Source organism: Theobroma cacao, chromosome 6 (genome assembly GCF_000208745.1).
Source record: "Theobroma cacao cultivar B97-61/B2 chromosome 6, Criollo_cocoa_genome_V2, whole genome shotgun sequence".
In the NCBI taxonomy this organism is placed as follows: domain Eukaryota; kingdom Viridiplantae; phylum Streptophyta; class Magnoliopsida; order Malvales; family Malvaceae; genus Theobroma; species Theobroma cacao.
In genome coordinates this window covers 21,031,671-21,049,343 of record NC_030855.1, presented here as the reverse complement: position 1 = coordinate 21,049,343, position 17,673 = coordinate 21,031,671, and the positions used below count along the sequence as shown (strand labels likewise).

General features: G+C 35.6%; 2 protein-coding genes across 4 annotated transcripts; both read right to left on the bottom strand.

Moving 5' to 3' along the window:
* Positions 62–9,048, bottom strand: LOC18596361 (peroxisome biogenesis protein 1). 2 transcript variants are annotated; one of them, XM_018123863.1, is made up of 17 exons: positions 8,757–9,048; positions 8,461–8,634; positions 8,209–8,308; positions 7,419–7,895; positions 5,909–6,631; positions 5,195–5,286; positions 4,672–4,745; positions 4,277–4,499; positions 3,993–4,086; positions 3,689–3,843; positions 3,156–3,380; positions 2,405–2,605; positions 1,822–1,947; positions 1,683–1,744; positions 1,192–1,309; positions 624–908; positions 62–536 (listed from the first exon to the last, which is right to left on the bottom strand). In XM_018123863.1, the coding sequence occupies exons 1-17, from the start codon at positions 8,955–8,957 to the stop codon at positions 498–500; spliced, it is 3,369 nt and encodes a 1,122-aa protein (XP_017979352.1). In that variant the 5' UTR covers positions 8,958–9,048; the 3' UTR covers positions 62–497. The 2 variants fall into 2 exon arrangements, with proteins under 2 accessions (XP_017979352.1, XP_017979353.1); XM_018123864.1 differs by having other exon boundaries at positions 8,213–8,308; positions 8,757–8,926.
* LOC18596360 lies at positions 9,512–13,885 on the bottom strand. Of its 2 annotated transcripts, none has more exons than XM_007024780.2 (2): positions 13,543–13,885; positions 9,512–11,821 (listed from the first exon to the last, which is right to left on the bottom strand). In XM_007024780.2, the coding sequence occupies exons 1-2, from the start codon at positions 13,720–13,722 to the stop codon at positions 9,866–9,868; spliced, it is 2,136 nt and encodes a 711-aa protein (XP_007024842.2). In that variant the 5' UTR covers positions 13,723–13,885; the 3' UTR covers positions 9,512–9,865. The 2 variants fall into 2 exon arrangements, with proteins under 2 accessions (XP_007024842.2, XP_017978182.1); XM_018122693.1 differs by having other exon boundaries at positions 9,512–11,818.

Genomic DNA, 17,673 nt, shown 5'->3' with positions numbered 1-17,673 from the left:
AAGCAAAAAACTTGTGGTGCTTTAATCATCAAATGAAGCTAAGAAACATATTTCCCCAGCATAGTCCAAGTAATCGTAGGCCTTCTATTGATTTGGACTAGGAATTTGTATTGTTCTCAAGGGACATTCAGTTTCACAATAAAATTGAAATAATTTTATCTTAAAAAAACAGTTGGGGCCGAGATAGCATGGCCACGGCCTTAGACGAGTCTTAAGTTAAAGGCTCTCAATTGCCTAGATGCCCGTTTCAGCCCATTATCCTATCGGCCGTTGTTTCAATCCAACGGCACTAATCAAAAATCAACCTCCATGGCAATGAACACTATACAGTTTCCTAACATACGCACAATGGCAATACAAAACTATCCGCAACCTACAGCGATTCATATTTGAAAGAATGACGTATGAAAATGATAAGAAAAAGAAAAAGATATCCCACATTGCTCCTTGCGTTCCACGAAAAATGGGCAGCTATGACAGTCTATTGGCATTATTTTTCATGCCAGAGTTGCCCTCTTGCCTTTTGCATCCCTTGACTGCAATCAGTTGTTTAAAGTTCAGTGAGTGACTAATGTAACAAGTTGCAATCTATGGAAGAAACTGTGTTTGTAAGAGAGAATGACCTGTGCAGCAACGGATCTCTTTGAATCCAGAAACTGACTGTAGATGCCATAAAGTCTCTGCTTCTCGGTTTCTGAAACTGATGGTCTTGCCTTTGAAGCAATAGACTTCAAAACACCATCAGTTATGACTGGCATTTTTCCAGGCTCATTGCTACTCACACTGCTCAAATGTTCATGAACTGCAGCAAGCTGTGCGTCTGAGAGAAGAGCTTGGAGATCAGCTCCGCTAAATCCTTCTGTCATACAAGCTATGGCGCCTAAATCAACATCACTGGCTAATGGTAGCTGCATTATTTGTACAAAAGCAAAGAAACATTACAAAGGAAAGACACGTAAAAACATTAAATCAAGTTAAATTTCTAATTCCATAAGTAGCAACATATTTTCATTCTTCACTGTGCCACATATGTTAACAGAGTAATGAACATATGAAAATGAACTTCTGGGAAGCATCAGTGTCTGAAGAACTTTATACTTAGTACGATAAAACAAAAGATAAAGGAAGGAAGCATAAGAAAATGAGAGAATAAAAAATTAAATTATATACTGATTAACAAGTATCACTAACCTTTCTAGAAAGAACAGTCAGAACATCCAACCTCTCACGCCGAGATGGAAAATCACAGAAAAGGAGGCGATCGAGCCTACCTGGTCTCAGCAATGCAGCATCAAGCAGATCTGGTCTACTGCTTGATACAAGAATTCAAGTCAAGTTTCATGAATGGCATCCAACTAATTAGAAAAACAATGAAATACGAAATTCATATATTTATGTAAAATCTAGAAATCGGGAAACTTATATATTTTTTCAAAATCTGTTCTATTGGCCCAGCTATCTTCTATTGGTCATGCATCTCATGTCAAAATCAATCCTGTCAAGATCTAGTGGTTGAAAGTCATCAACTCCCACATCTATGTGCATTGGGAAAATGCCTACTTTGTGAACCATGCTTAATAACATCGTCAACAAAGATGTTGTTAACCAGAGATTAATAATAAATATTGATATCCAAAGAAGAATATCAAGATAATATAACATAATTCCACAGGAAAACTAACCTTGTTGCAGCAAACACAAATACACCAGTCAAAACTTCAACGCCATCTAATTCTGTTAGGAACTGTTTCAAAAGATTATAACAATGAGACGTCAAGGTTTAGACAAAATTATAGAATGAGGTAAGCAAAATATACTGACTTGATTAACAACTCTATCAGTTACTCCAGTGTTGTCATGCCCTCTTTTAGGTGCAATGGAATCAAATTCATCAAAAAAGAGGAGGCATGGCGCTGCAGCAGCTGCCTTTGAAAAAATATCTCGAACCTGAAAAAATAGGCATTAAACATGCACCGTAAGTTACATTTCTTCAGTAGAAATGCATTTAACATATTTCTAGAGCATAATGATGAGCTGGACTTCTTAGTTAATAAAGCACAATGTCTGTACAACTCAGCATCCTGGTCCCGTGACTCTAGAATAAGTTAATAATACTACAAATTTGCAGGTTTATACCACAATTATATGTTCTGGGTTCCCAAACCCTTCAATCTAATACTCAGAGCAAGTAACATGAACTTGCTGCTCCATTTCATTTTAGGCAACATAATTTCTAATAATACATGCACTTTATGCAAACATGGCTTATTCAAAAATTATTGTTTAGATCTGCTATTCTCTATAAATTGACTTTTACTCATAATAAATATTACTGGCATATCAAGAAACAAACGACATTGATAAAAGACAGTAAAAGCGACAAGGCTTAATTTTCTTCTCTTACAGCTTGCTCAGAAGCACCAATGTATTTGTTCAGTAGCTCAGGCCCTTTCACCGATATAAATCTTAGTGAACAAGCGGCAGCAGCAGCACCAACAATGTGGGTTTTACCACAGCCAGGAGGACCATATAAGAGAACATTAGACCGCAACCTTAAAGGAGCTTGTGCAAATATATTCGGAAACTTTGAAGGCATTTCAATCATCTGACATTGAGATAAAAGTATTAGCAACAAATATAGAATAAGAAACTTTCAGATTGGAATCAAGTGATGAGTGCTAGAGAATATATTTGTATCAGAAGATGAATTTTGGACATAGCAGCAATAAATAATTGAAATGATAAATAAAGACTATTATTTTGATGGTAGTCTTAAAAGCCAATTATTTCAATGATACCAACAGCAGGGTGACAAAGTGCTAACTGCTAGAGCATAATCCCATTCAAATCAGCCCATACCAAGATCCTACTTGCAAACATAAGAAGTTAAAAGTCTTTTTGCAAACCTGACTAAATCTATCAAAAGAAACTACTACCATTTTAGGACCAAATAGTAAAAATAAAAGGTTCAGGTTTATCATATTCTCTTTTCACATAAATAAAGAAGATAAGCATGCTGGGGGCAATAGAGAAGAATGAAGTTTTCATTCTAGCTTATACTAGAAGCAAATCAGTGAAACAATATAACCTGCATAATCCATATATTGATTAAAAATAACCATAGGCAACTTAGAAAGCCAGAAGGAGACTTGCACCTCTTTGATAGCATCTCGAATGTCATTGAGACCACCAACATCATCCCAACCAGAGCGACCAACTTCAGGAGCAGATTTAGTAATGTCACGCATGGCAACTGGAAGGAACTCATGCATAGCATGAGAGAAATCCTCCCTAACTAAAATGGGCTTCACGTATTCTTCAGAATCAGAAGGCAAAAACCGACCAATGGCGGCATGAACAGCTCTATCAACCAATATTTCCTGAAACAATGAAATTCCTTTGTATCAATGATTAATATTTTTATGCATTATTTTAGGATAAGCAATATTGAAAGAGCATTCAATCTCTTTCCCCTAAAATATCACACAAGACAACTTAGCATATCCAATTTAAACTACATGCAGATTTAAAACATCGAGAAAATTAGAAACAAGAGGACTAAAGATGTTGGTAATGTACAGATGATCACAAACTTACAAGGAAAAAAAACAAACATTTATGCTCCTTTAAAGTATGAAAAAAAATACTAGGCAGAAATATATATACGCCACTAAAGAAACAAAAATACCAGATCATATGCATCATATCCATCACATTTGGAAGCTACATCAAGTAAGATGTCATCATGACATTGTAGGGAACGCCTCTGAATTTCATGCTTCAATATGGCCCCACGTTCAGAGGCAGCAGGTGCAGGTAGTTGCACATGAAAGTCAAACCTTCCTGATAATAACCAAATTCAAGAATCAATATCCAGAGTATGAGAAAAAGAGGATATGAAAGAACTTTTAGAGCCGAGTTTCATTACAATGCTAATAAAAGAAAAAAAGGGTCAGGATCCAAAAACCAATATAGAAAAAGCAAAGACAAACCTGATGAGCTCAAAGACTGAGGGATACTCTCCAGAGACTGCACAGAAGCTATAAAAGCTATTGGACCAATACCACAGGAGCTCTTCCTCTTTTCCTGCTCAATGTAACAAGAAAATCTATTGGCTATCCATGAATTATTCAAATCAAAATGCATTTAAGATGTCAAAAGAAAAAATGTTTGGACCAGGAAGACAAGTTTAATAGAATGAAATCAACATCTGTTAAGGCTTCAGCACAACCATAAAAGGAAATAAGGAAAAAGTAGCCATCACAAAGATATTTACTCCATATTCATCAATAATGTCAGTGAGAAATTTAGTAAGTGCAACAACTGAGGTTGAAGGTTGGGATCCTTCTGAGTCAGATGAAGATTGGATGATACTATCAAGATCATCAAAAACAACAACTGAAGGTGCATGATCTAGAGCTTCAGACACAAAACTTGAAAGCGCTTGACGAATGGTTGGGGGCTTCTCTAAAGCAAGCCCTGAGCAACATATAAAGATTCTGCATGCACGTACCAAAATCAAAATGAGCTTTCACCCTTAGAAACAACCAATCGAAATTAGAAACTAGAAAGCAATGAAGATATTTCCACACAGAGTCAGCCATAATTATTAGCATTTCCAAATGTCAACATTGAAAAGAGATGCATAAGCATTTTCAAATAATTTCTTACACATGTGCTAACAGGTCTTTATGTTCTTCAAGGGACTTTGCAACAGCTCTAGCCAATAATGTCTTTCCAGAACCCTAATACAAAAGAATACACCAATTTTAATTTAGGCAGAAAAATAAAATTTATATGTCAAATAAATACAATAAAGCACTCTTAAGAACAACAGTAGAAGTAGATTCTAAACAAAATACTTTCAAAGAGTCATCCCAAAAAGAAAAGGCAAAAGAAAATTATGCACCAACCTCTTTATCACAAAACATAAAGAGAGAACAAAGTTGAATATAAGGTGATATCTAGTTGCAACACCAAAAAGATCTCTACAAGATACCATTGAGAATTTTAGTTTATTTTTGAAAAGATTAGAAATTTCAGGTTGTGTCGTAAGATAGTAATTTGCAATAAGGGAGTTTATAACATTTTGCTTTCTCCCCAAAGCCAGCATTAAGAGATTTTCCCCTTAATGCTTGATTCCTTACAGATCAAAACCAAATTCCAAAAGCAGCAACAAATTGAATTAACTTACCGCAGGTCCATATATTAGAACATGTCCTGGGAGAGGAAGATTGTAAGTACTAAACCAAATTCCAGAAGCAGGAGCTAACAACACCATCATTCCTGCACGTAGTATTTTGTCAGGGGAACATGTCCACATAAAACCAATTACGACAATAAAGTAACACTTACATGTAAGGCCTAGAGAAAAAGTTAGTGTCATTTCGCACACAATATTAAAATTTGTTTAGAAAACTAACAGAAAATCACATTTCTGTATTCCTGGGATCAATCACAGGTCAAAGTGAAGGTAAATCTACAGAACTTAAATAATATCAGAAGATCTCAGTTTAACTTGATGCCAAGGGAAATAAAGCAAATTGGTATTAGGAAAGTCATTATCATGCTCAGCCTTGGACAAGTTATATGTGCTACCCTACTTGTCCCTTCTTGTCCACAAGGATAACACTTTAAGACAATAAAATTTTTCTCTATCTGCCATCCCTTTGAGATAACAAAGGGGGACTCAGGTTCAATATGTATTAGATTTAGCATAAAACTGAACTCAGCACACAAAATCTTTTAGATACCAATAACAATTTTAAGTAGACCCTTAAAGCACCTTCACACAACAAGGTACTGCAAACTGTAAGAAATACATTATTAGCATGGCCAGCAATTCCTATCAAGTAACTGGCAACAATTCTGCTTCATGTGAAAATTTTAAAAAGTGAAAAATACCTACTATTGATAACATCAGAAGCAGTCACACCCATCCAGCTTAATGAAGATGCATTTGTGCTAAACCCCTTGACAGATGTTCTGTCTTTAACAGAATATAGGGACATAGGGTTACCCAAATTTAGCTTTCCAAACAACTCGAAACCGCCCTGAACATCATTCCTCTTGTTTCTATCATCAAGGGCAAGCTCATACGCATTAACATTTCCACTGTGCAGTAGTTCCTCAGAAATGGTCAATATGTATGAAATTTCCACCGGCAAGTCCTTAGTCTTATTTCTCTTTTCTGAAAAACCATTAGATGAGACTAGTCCGTAAGTCCCAGAATCATATCTGTTCACCTCAAAGTGAAGTAGATTTTCATTCCCCAAAACCAATGTCTTAACTTCCGTCCCTGCATTTGAAGCTATAGCATCAAGTTGAGCAAGAAACCATGCACGAAGAAGACATTCTAAGCCCTTTTTAGTGTCTTCCTGACTGGAGTCTTCAGCCTCTTGGAAAGGAAATTCAGAAGAAAGAACAGCCACAACATCATCATGGGTTGACCAATTTACTACCTCTAAAGAGGTTCCTGAACCAGAGTTTTTCATCCTACGAGTTTTATGGCCATCAAGCACTTCAAGACCATTCTCCTTATCATTTGCAACCATCTTGAAGTGGCATGGAGAAAGTGACAGTACAGAAATTTCCTTCTTCAAAGCAACATTATAGCCCTTTAAATAAACCCCTGAAAGCATTGGAGCCTTCTTTCAGAAACCTTATTCATATATGAAAAATGACAAAGTACATGAAATTTCAATACAACAACAACAAAATAACTATTAATATAAGTTTTTGCTCCTCTCCTTGTAAAACAAGCAAGAATGGGCATCGAACAGAAGTAAAGCAATGAAAAGAAAGACATGAACAGAAGGTGAATTCACTTAAGTTGGATAGAGAAGCAAAAAACAGAGAATTTAGCAATGACAAATTTGCACCTATAAGTTGCATCTACACGAAGAAATCTAAATGCTAAATTCATTAAATCAAAAGAAACATATGTCATGAAATCCACAATATTACAAAGTTTCTTTCCCGTTAAAACTGGAAATCTGGCAGAGTTAATTGGCATCTAAAAAGCATTTCCCATGTCAATAGTGTGTATGTAAATAAACACTTACTACTGAATGAGAAAGGAAAGGTGATTCCAGAATAGAAAAGCTAAAAGGAATTAGTTATCCTTGCATTAATTGAATTCGCTAAAGACCAAGCAATGTGAATGGGGCACTCTTTATGGAATGGAGCAAAGAATGAACTTTGAATTATAGGCAGGAAGACATCTGATGCATACATCAAAAGAACTTGTCAGATTATTCAAAGTTTTTCAGGATTAACACATAGACATGATTAAAAAAAACTTCCATTCAGTAATCATCTTAAACCACTAGTTCAATGATATAAAAAGAAAGCCAGAAAACCTTTCCGAGGTAAATAAAGCAATATGAGTAACTGATTCTTTGAAAGATTCAACATACATGAATGTAGTCCTGCTCTCAAATAAAGCCGAAGAGAGCGAGTAATCATTACATGTCCTTCAGCCACTGAATCTGAAATTAAAAGGTGAACAATCACTTGACGAAATTCCTTATTATCAGTTGAAATTCCACTATTTACTTCCTTGGAAGTTAAACTTCCTTTCATTCTCAAGGCATCATTTTCCAGATTCTTCACACTCCCTTTGGATGACAATCTTGGCACTATAACAACCAACTGAAGAGACTCCAATGAAAATCTTTTAGCTGTTACTTGATGAATAAAGGCGACAGAAGTGAGTGCTACCCCAAGCTCAACACCTTTGACATTGCTTTTGTGAAACAATCTTCTGTCCGAATCTTGCAAACGTAGCAGTGCTTTTGCACCATGAGATTCTCTGGTAGACGATTCCATGTTGTTTAAATTTTTCTCACGTCTCTTTGGAGCAACAGCAACTTCTGTTCCAGGGACAAGTTGAACTGAAAAGGCATATTATAAGTCAGAAAAAAAAAATCCCACCAAGCAAAGATCAAATTTTGCAGTTGACATGATTCAACAGCCATATGAGAAATAATTTCTCAATAAGCATGTGTGAATTTATGAAAATTGTCACTTGGCAAGATTCAACTCATATAATTTCTTTATAATTTCCACACAAAATTGTGCAGTATGTTCACAACTAAGTAAAATGAATACGCAGATAAAAGTAATTCTATAATGAAGCGATGGATTTACAAACATCTAGAGAGTTATATCGCTACAATTAGAATAATCGTATCAATATTATCTTACCCACCGCTTTCTTGGGAAAGGTTGAAACCACTAGGAAAGTTACGATCGTGCGGCCATGCAACCACAGAGGAAATCGCATTCCTTCATGGACAATCCTGACCTACAATCAACAAAGGTGTTTCGAATATTTAAATTTGTTGAAATCATCATATAACGCATTTAAAATCCATTAGAAAATTATTAAAGTGTTCTCAGTTCGGGAGTAAGCGAAATTCATCAATCATTTGCTTCATTATAATTATAGTTGAATACCTGCTTTAATATAGCAGCTTCTGCGTGCTCAGAGTTAAGCTCTAAAACTTCCCAATCATCCTCGGTATGAGGTTCAATTGTGACTAATGTAGCCTTTGCCATATTAGAAGCTGCTCGTACTTGAACTGTGGTGTGATTGGGCAAAGATATACATTCTGCAAATTGTTGAGAAACCTTCATAGCCAAAGAAAAATAAGGAAATTGCGGGGGGAGAAAGAGATTAGTTGTAAAATAGAAAAAATCCCAAGTCAATCAAAGTCTCGAGGAATTGTTCAAGTGTTACTGTGTTAGTTTACCTCAATAGCAGTGGAAGAAGAAGCAGCGCCGGACCAAGCGACGATCCAGGGGTGGTCGGAGGAGCGTGGGAGGCGAAGCTCGAGAGCGAGAAGGGGAGGGAGGAGAGAAGAGCGCGTGGATTGAAGGGTTTGGATGAGTAGGAGTGGAAGAGATACGAAGCAGTCCTCTATTCCTGCCACGTGTCTCACCTCAAACTCCATCGAAAATGGAGAGATGGTGTAGAAAGCAAAACTGGGGAGGAGGAAGTGGAGAAAAGAGGAAGTAGTAATTACGGGGGACGATAAAGTAAAAAGTGAGTGACGTAGAAGACGATATAATTGGGTTGGACTTGGGCCTAACTGAAACTTTTGCCTTTCTCTTTCCCGAGGTTTTAGACTTCCTAGGACGACTTACGGTTTGCTGTTTTTTTTTTTTAATGTCAGAGAATAGAAAAGTTTTAACCTTTTTTTTTGTTTTTAGTCAGCTTAAATTAAATCTTTTTTAATTTTTTCTTTAATTTTGTCTTAAAGATAAATTAAGTATATTAAAATTTCAAAGCCCATCCACCAGACCACCAATCAAATCATCTTCCTCTCCATCGCCTCTATAAATTATCACTAGAGTAGCTGAAAGAAAACAAAATTCTTGCTAACTGCTGCAAATCTAGAACAGCAGCAGAGGGCAATGGGTTTGGCAATTTACGTTCTTGCCAGGCAAAAGTACATAGACCTTTGAATCATTGCTGCAATAGACAGGAAGAGAACTTAGGAGAGAATCACCATCATAAGCTGTCCTCCTCTTATTACTTAAGCCGAGTACTCTCCTTATTCTCATGTACTATGAAAGTACAGTTTTTCAGATAACAAGAAGAAATGTTTGAGCATTAACCCATAGAAGGAGTCAAGCAGCACCAATCAGATCTGTTGCTGCAATATCTCTACTTTATAAAAGCCACTTGACATAATCTACTTTGTGAACAATCGAATGTAAGAACAGCTAAAACCAGCTAAAAGAAATAAAAATACAACCATCGTGTTGAATTTCCATATCACTACTGCTACCAACCTGAAAGCACTCTACCATGCTGGTGAAACAATTGCCTTATCCAGTTAAACTATATACACCACCCTTATTTATTTCGTTGAACCTGGCTGCATGACTTGCTAAGCCTTTGAGGTTGTTGCGGGGATACATAATTGAGAACCTGTGATCTCGACACCATGTTGACCATCGAAGGAGTTTCATAGCTGATTGTCCCACTAGTGCCTGGATTTACACCTTCTTCCGGTATGATTGTTGTTGTGTAGCCCCTAGTTGTGGCCCTCTGCCATGAGTGTGAGCTTAACCCTGAGAGAACATATGCCCGCCCAGTCTGTTCATATAACTCCATATTTGCCATTCTCTGCCTGGTTTCTCTCAGCTCTGCCTCAAGCCAATTGCACAGGCGGTCCCCTGCTTGGGCTGATACTGAAGATGACAAAGCTATTCTTTGCTCTGACAGCACAGCCTGCGCATGCTCTAAATCTCCCAGTTCAGCAATCCGTTGAGCATTTGCAATAGCTTCCGCCACACACAGACGATTCCTCTGTCGATCAACCTCCAAGCACACCAACCCGTCCGTAGGAGACAAAACCTCAGGTCGTCTTATCTCAACTCTCTCGCAGCTCAAATGAAAGATCTCCATTGTTGTTGAATACGTGTACGAGCACAAGACATCCAACAATAACATGTTACCCAACTTTTTCTCACCATCAGCATATGTTGATGCTGGAATTGAGAGGTATACCAGGAATTCCTTCTCTTCATCTGCATATAAACTTCCGACATAAATGATAGCTTTCTGCCCTTGAGAAAGGATTTCACTCTTATATCTCCCAGAGGGAATCGAACCAATTTGGACTCCAGGAGAAATCGATTGTATTGTTAGTTGGACATCTTGAGCTACAACACTGAGAAGACCACCAATGCATCTAGCAAATGCATCCTGTAAAATGTCAATTGACTCGATAGAGGAATATGTGCCACCTGATACGTCAGATATGGCATGCATTGCATTAGAATCATGTTCTGAACCAAATCCAAATGTGTGGACTGGGATGGTAAGCTGCCGCGACTCAGCACCAGATGCATTATTCCTGGGACAAATTGAAGGAGGCAGGAGGTAAAGATACTGCAAATTGTGCCTTGGATTTAAAGTGTGATTCTGTACACTGCGGTATAGTCTGTAAGTATCACCATTTAATGTATCATGGCCATCAGATAGGAGGATAATGCTTGCAATGGGATTCTGCTCACGTCGCTCTTCAAGAACCTTAACCCCTTTCTTTAGACCTTCCACGATGTTTGTCCCACCACTAGAGGTAAGGGCATTGATGACACGGATAGCATCATCATGACCACTGCCGGACATCCTTCGCAATGGTAACATCCTGTGAGCTGATGATGAGAAAGTAACTATGGATAACCGATCTGAAGGGCCCAAGTTTTGTATGATGAAGCAAACAGCACGCTTAAGAAGGGCAAGCTTGCCAGCCATGCTGCCGCTTACATCAAGCACAGCAACTAGGTCGATGGGTGCACGATCAAATTCTTGGACATCAACATGAAAAGGTGGAGCACGGATGCCAACAAGAACAGCAAACTTGGACGCAGCATCTGAAGCTAAGACAGCAGGAAACTCTGGCACTGCCTTAATGGTTATGGTTTGTGGACGAGTGGATGATGCAGGGCCTGCATGGATGGCTGGAATCGGTTCATCATCAGAAAAGTAGTCAGGTTCAAACTGAGGCAGGGTTGATTGAAGTAAATTACGACTGACGCCAGATACAAAAGTATCTTCAAGTGGAGCATTATAGGGAGACGCTTGGGCTCGGCTCGTGCTGTTATTGTGCCGGGAATCAGCAGCATTTGAAGGTGCTTGGAAAGGGATATCTTTCCATTCAGAGCGGCAAATGGGGCAAATGCGATTTCCATGCTGCACGTTGGTTGCAATACAATTGAAGTGAAAAGGATGAGAGCACTCGGCTGTGAAGATGGCCTGGCCTTCTCCCTTTTTCAAGCTTCCCAAGCAAATTGCACAAATCTTCTGCACCCATAAAGGGAGAGGAATAGGTGTAAAAGGTGAAGAATACGATGCATGATATATAGTATTAGTTTTACCAGATAGCTAATATCTACAATAAATTACCTTAACTTCATATGAACTTCCACAACATAAAAGGTCTTATACCTACACCTTTCAAAAAAAAGGTTCTTATACCTATAGGATAACTAAAGTTGGACAAATATTAAATAAAAAACAAGCAGTCCAAAAAGCAAACACTACATGCTTAAGAATAAAAACAATTTAATCCAGCTGGAAACCTATAATGAGTTGAATGTGTCACTTTGATTGAACATGCACAAAGTAGGGAAAGGGGGGAGGAGGGGGCACAAAGATGATATGATTAGAAGAATCTAGTAACTTGTGGTGGGATTTCAATTCATAAAGATGGATTTAGGAACCAGAAAAAGTTCAACATCTCATTTCCTTTTGGGCGGGGTTAGGGGATAAGGAAGCAGGCACAATTTGATGCAGCGATAAGAAGGGTCATGAAATTAATTACGAGACATGAGTGCAAAGTCACCATTAATACCAACATATACACCAACCACATAAAAACACCACTGCTTCAATTTTTCAAAAGTTGGTCACCTCTAAATTGACAAAAAATAACAGACTGAATCTCAACACTTTTGGAAGCATGAAGTAACCTAAAACTCCGAACCACGCACTTTAATCAATACTATCAAGTCTAGAACCGTTTCGGGCTCATGGTGAATAAAATAAATCGGAACAATCATTCAATGCATGATTTATGCATGGACAACTGCCCACACCCATTATTTTCACTGGCCAAAATACGGAAAGATATTCAAAGTTTTTCTTCTATAAAAGACAGTTCAAGAAAATTCTTTCCATGTTAGCGAATCCCAAAAAAGGAAAACAATTTAATCATTTCAAATCCAAGTTGTTTTTTCATTATTTTTCCTCGATAATAAATCGAGAGATAGAAAACTCCAATTCAATTATTTTAGTTTAGGCTTACATGCACCTAAAACGTAGGGTTAAGCACCTAGGTGTTATATCCTGAATTATAGTGTGAATTCAAACTGTACAAATTGGCCAACCAAAAAAGATTTCCTATCAACAAATTTAGCAACTTCCATTTAGTACGATTAAAAAGCTATATAACCTCAGGCACATTTCAGTAACTCTGAAATTTTTACATCACCAGTCACCAACCAGACCAAGACTAATAAATGTGAGCAATAATGTCATTTTAAGTGATCGACACCGTTATTTTACGAAAAAAAAAAAAGGTGAACATTATTGCATTAAGGTTCATAGTCGAATACTACTTCGCAGCAGTTAAAAACAAACGTGGCATAATCCGTAATTTATTCCCATATCGAGGTTGACTCTAAACACCGTTTTTAACTCCAATAATCACTGGAATTAACAAGACGTGGCGTAATTACAATCCTTCACATGTAAATTTACCCGTATACCCTCAATAGCATAGCAAAACAAACAGAAAAAATAAGATAACAGCAGGGTAATTAGGTCAATCAGCTTATAAACTTAATTCCGTTAGGCAAACTGAACTTCCGGTTTTTTCGCGGCAACCAAAATTCACTCATCCGCCGGGATTAAAAAAAAAAAACTCAGTGGCAACCGGCGGTCAAGTCACCGCCAAAGCGAGAAAAGCAACAATAACAATAAATTCGAAGTGATAAAGGAAATGAAAGAGGAAAAAAAATGACCTTAGAAGATCGGAAGCTGAAGCTGTAAGAGAGGAGAGAGGAAGAGAGAGAGACGGAGGAGGAAGGCGAAGAAGCAATGCCGTTGGCGGAGGAACTGGAAGAGGAGGAGCGGCGGTGGTGGTGGTTGATAGAGATTTTCGGAATCAGAGATTTCTTAAGCTTTCTCCACGTACTCGCCATATTTTTGCAACGAGAGAAGAAGAGCAAAAAGAAAGTAAGAGAAAGGGTGTTCGTTTAAGGGAAATTTTGTTAGGAATTGGAATTACGAAAATGGCATTGCTGGCGGCGTTTTTTGATACATAATACCCGAATGAATAGAAAACTGAAAAAGAGCGGAAGTTGAAGCGGGAGAGAGAGAGAGAGAGGTGGGGGAAGTTAAAAAGAGATAGTATTTACGGGATCCTTTTTGAACCTTACGGCCATCCGATTAAATAGGATTGCCGTTTTCATAATTATTATTATTATTTGGATTTCTCTCGACAAGTAACAAATGATTAATGGAAGTGGGATTTGTGAGTTTCAATTATTATCATTTTTTATATGTTAAGGTCTGTAGTATTCACTTGTAATCAATTGCTTTTGGCCAAACAAAAAAAAAAATGCTCAATCGCTAATTGACCTATGGGGCATGAGGCATGACACTTTTTTTTTCCCTTCAAAAAATGGTTTATTTTGCAGTATAGATGGGCAAAAATATTACCCAAACTCTATCCGAAATACACGTAATTTATTTTTATCATGCATTTTCTCCCCCACATTTCTAATTAAACAAGTTGATTTGGGATGATTAAGGGAAAACATTAAGTTTAATGTATTATATTATAAATTATTTGTATTATTCGATATTTTTTAGTGTAACCAAATCAAGTTTACTTTTTAAGAAAATATTATCATTATTAAAAAAATAAAAAATAGTACTCGAACATTTAGTGTTAGTGTATAATCTCTCTTAAAGAGGATAAGATTCGAATCTCATTTTTTTAAATAGATAAAAAAAAATATATTTCAACAAGGTGAAATGAATGTAGACTTTTGAATGTTATCTCTTTCATCAAACTTGTGATATATATGCGTTTCCTATGACATTGATATGAGTCATAGTCTTATGAAAGTTGTTGATTAAAATAAAAAGGTATGATACTTTTTTTCTTTTCTATATGTTTTAAATGTTCATCCTCTAAGAGGAGGAGGAAAATAATTGGGGATGTTGAAGCTGTTAGGAATGAGAAAGTTACTCCCCCTGCCGACCATAATAAAGAGAAGCCATTCGAGGGAAGGTTGAAATATTTGGATTTTAAATTTTTTTTAATGCCTTTGAGAATGACGAAAAAATTCAATACCCAAGTTTCCCAGTGAGCAGTGACCCTCCCAAAATATCCAAATTGCTAGCCGGTTGTTTGGGAAGTGGACACATGTCATGACGCCAGGGGACGGTGCATGATGCATGGTGTTTGCATGCCGACAAATGTGACTACACTATTTTAGCATATAGTTGATAGTTCCTCCATTCTGATCTACTTCGAATTAAAGTCAACTTAACCTTATAAATAATTCATGATTTGGATACAAATAAAATCATTTAATTTGGATTTTATTTGGTCTTAATTTGATCGTAAGCACAATTTATTTATTTATTTTTTTTTTATTTTAGCTAGAAGTAAGTCCGCGACCTGTATAACACATTATTTCTTATCTAAACTAAAAATATAATTAAAGTGTTTATGACAGTAATGTGTAACGTATGAACATACAGCACAATCAAGAAGAATTTAAGTTATCAACTGAATAATTCCCTTTTTCTTGTTGTTAAACTACTTAAATTCCGTTTTTATCTTTTTTATTCATTTAAAAAAGATATATCAAGCAAAAGAAATTTTAATAATTATAAATTTAAAATTTAAATGCAATCCTAACAATAGATAAAGGTTTTGAGTTGGGTGTCAATACCAGTTAAGTGACCTCAATTTAATTAGTAAAATTATAAAAAAAAAGAATTTCATAATAATACAAAATAAAAATATCAATAATTTTACTTTCTCATAAATGAGTATCTGAATTGATTTTATTTTTAAAATTTCATTTTCTCATATGTGCCTTTAAGCAGAAGCAGAAAAACGACTGTTGATTACCCACAAAAATTAATTACAGCTTGTAATTTTAAGCACGACTGTGACTCAATTTCATTGGATATGTATTGCCAAAGAAACGTTTTCCTCTTCATTAAAGTAAAATAAGAAGGAAAAAGAAAGGTGGATTTTGCAAGATTCTAAACCTCACGTCAGGTCCGCCCGGAGCAGAGAGCTGTCTGCTGTTTATTTTCCTCAAGCACGCTAGCCTGTAAATTCGACAAATATTAATTTGATTTTTAATATATATACTTAAGAATCAAATGCGTTATTATATTTTGTAGGATGATAAGATAGTATACGAGAGTTGAAATTTTAATCAAGATTCGTACGGCATTTAAAATTTGAAAATTAAAAATCTAAATAAGTTTAATTTCAAAATTTTGAATAAACATGCAAAAACGAAAACCCAATAAACTTTAAAGAAAATATTTAAGGAAAAATAATTTTCTAAGCAAATAACCTAAAAGCCTAAATGCTTTGCACAAAGATACGAAAATGAAAACTAATAAACTTTGAAGAAAATGCTTTGAAAAAAATAAATATTTTAAACAAACAACCTAAATGCTCGACTTCCTTGAATATAAACTAGGCTTGAATTGTACTAGGGCAGTACTATTTATAATTACGAGGCAATTGACTCTAATTCCTTTTCGTAACGCCTAACGTACTATTTATACGAGCGGGCAATTAACTTTAATTCCTTCTCTTAAAGCTCTAAAGAGTATTATTTAATATAACGAAAGAAAAGACTTTGGGTAAGAGAAAAACAAATAAATAAAATTCTAAGCAAATAACCTAAAGTTTAAATGTTTGCATATAAGCTGTGGTCCTTTTTCTAAAGGAAAAAAATACTATTTATAATGGAGTTTCACTATTCCTAAACCAATTTTACTTCTAATAGTTTAGTAAGAGATTAAAGTAAATAAATGTTTTACAATTAATCTAAAGTTTCACTACAAATAAAATAAATAGATAAGTATATACAAGAATTCTATAAATTACTCTATTTGAGCAATCAGCTTAAAGTTGGACTTATTGTGCAATTTTCCTTGCGCACAGCTCATAATCCTACAAGTTCGGTGACATTGTGTGTTTGTGGCTCATTGATTATCGATGGGCCCCCAATCGATATTAGCTTAAGATTAATTTATAGCCTTAAAAAGTGTGAAACATCTGTTTGTGCTGTTATTTCGACTAATTTTGTGAATTGTGCGTGTTACGATTTTGCGGACCATGATATCTATCTCACCTTTGAGTTGAAGAAAAGGGGAAGAAACAGTGCAAAGTCACGTAATAACCAACAATATCCTGTCGGGAAAGCAAAAATGATTGGGTGGAATGGAAATAAAACCCAATATAAATGTTAATTGACTTGAATGGCAGTCTAAAGCCCCAATGTTTTGGTATATAGCCTAGCAAGTTGACATTGGGCCGTAAATATAAGCCTGAAGATAAAAAGCTTGAGCTTCTACACACTCTGAGCCCAAATTAATTGGAAAAATGAGCTCCTTTGAAAATGAGCTTCCAAGGGATACTGATTGCCATTCGGGAACCAAAATTATAATGCAGTGAGAATTCAAGCGGCTTGCCTCCGGAAATATGTTCCATATTTGTACAAGATATTATCCAATTCCAGACAACCCATGATTGTAACTCTCTCGTAACGTTTGCTTCACAAAATAGATAAAAATGAAATAAAATAATTATTATGTAAGAGAAAATAAGATAAAAATAAAATAAAATAATTATTACGTAATTTGGTACGACGATTGGAATAGAACAGGAATAATTATATTGATTTATTGCAGTTTTTGATTAGTAATAATAACTTTAAAATGAAAAAAGAATAGAAAATAAAAAAATAAAAATACTCTTTATTATATATATGATTATTTAATTTTATTTTTTAAATATTAGTATTTTATTTATAATCTAATCATTAATATTATAAAATACTTATATTTTATTTATAATTTAAATATTATTGTGATTATTTATTTTT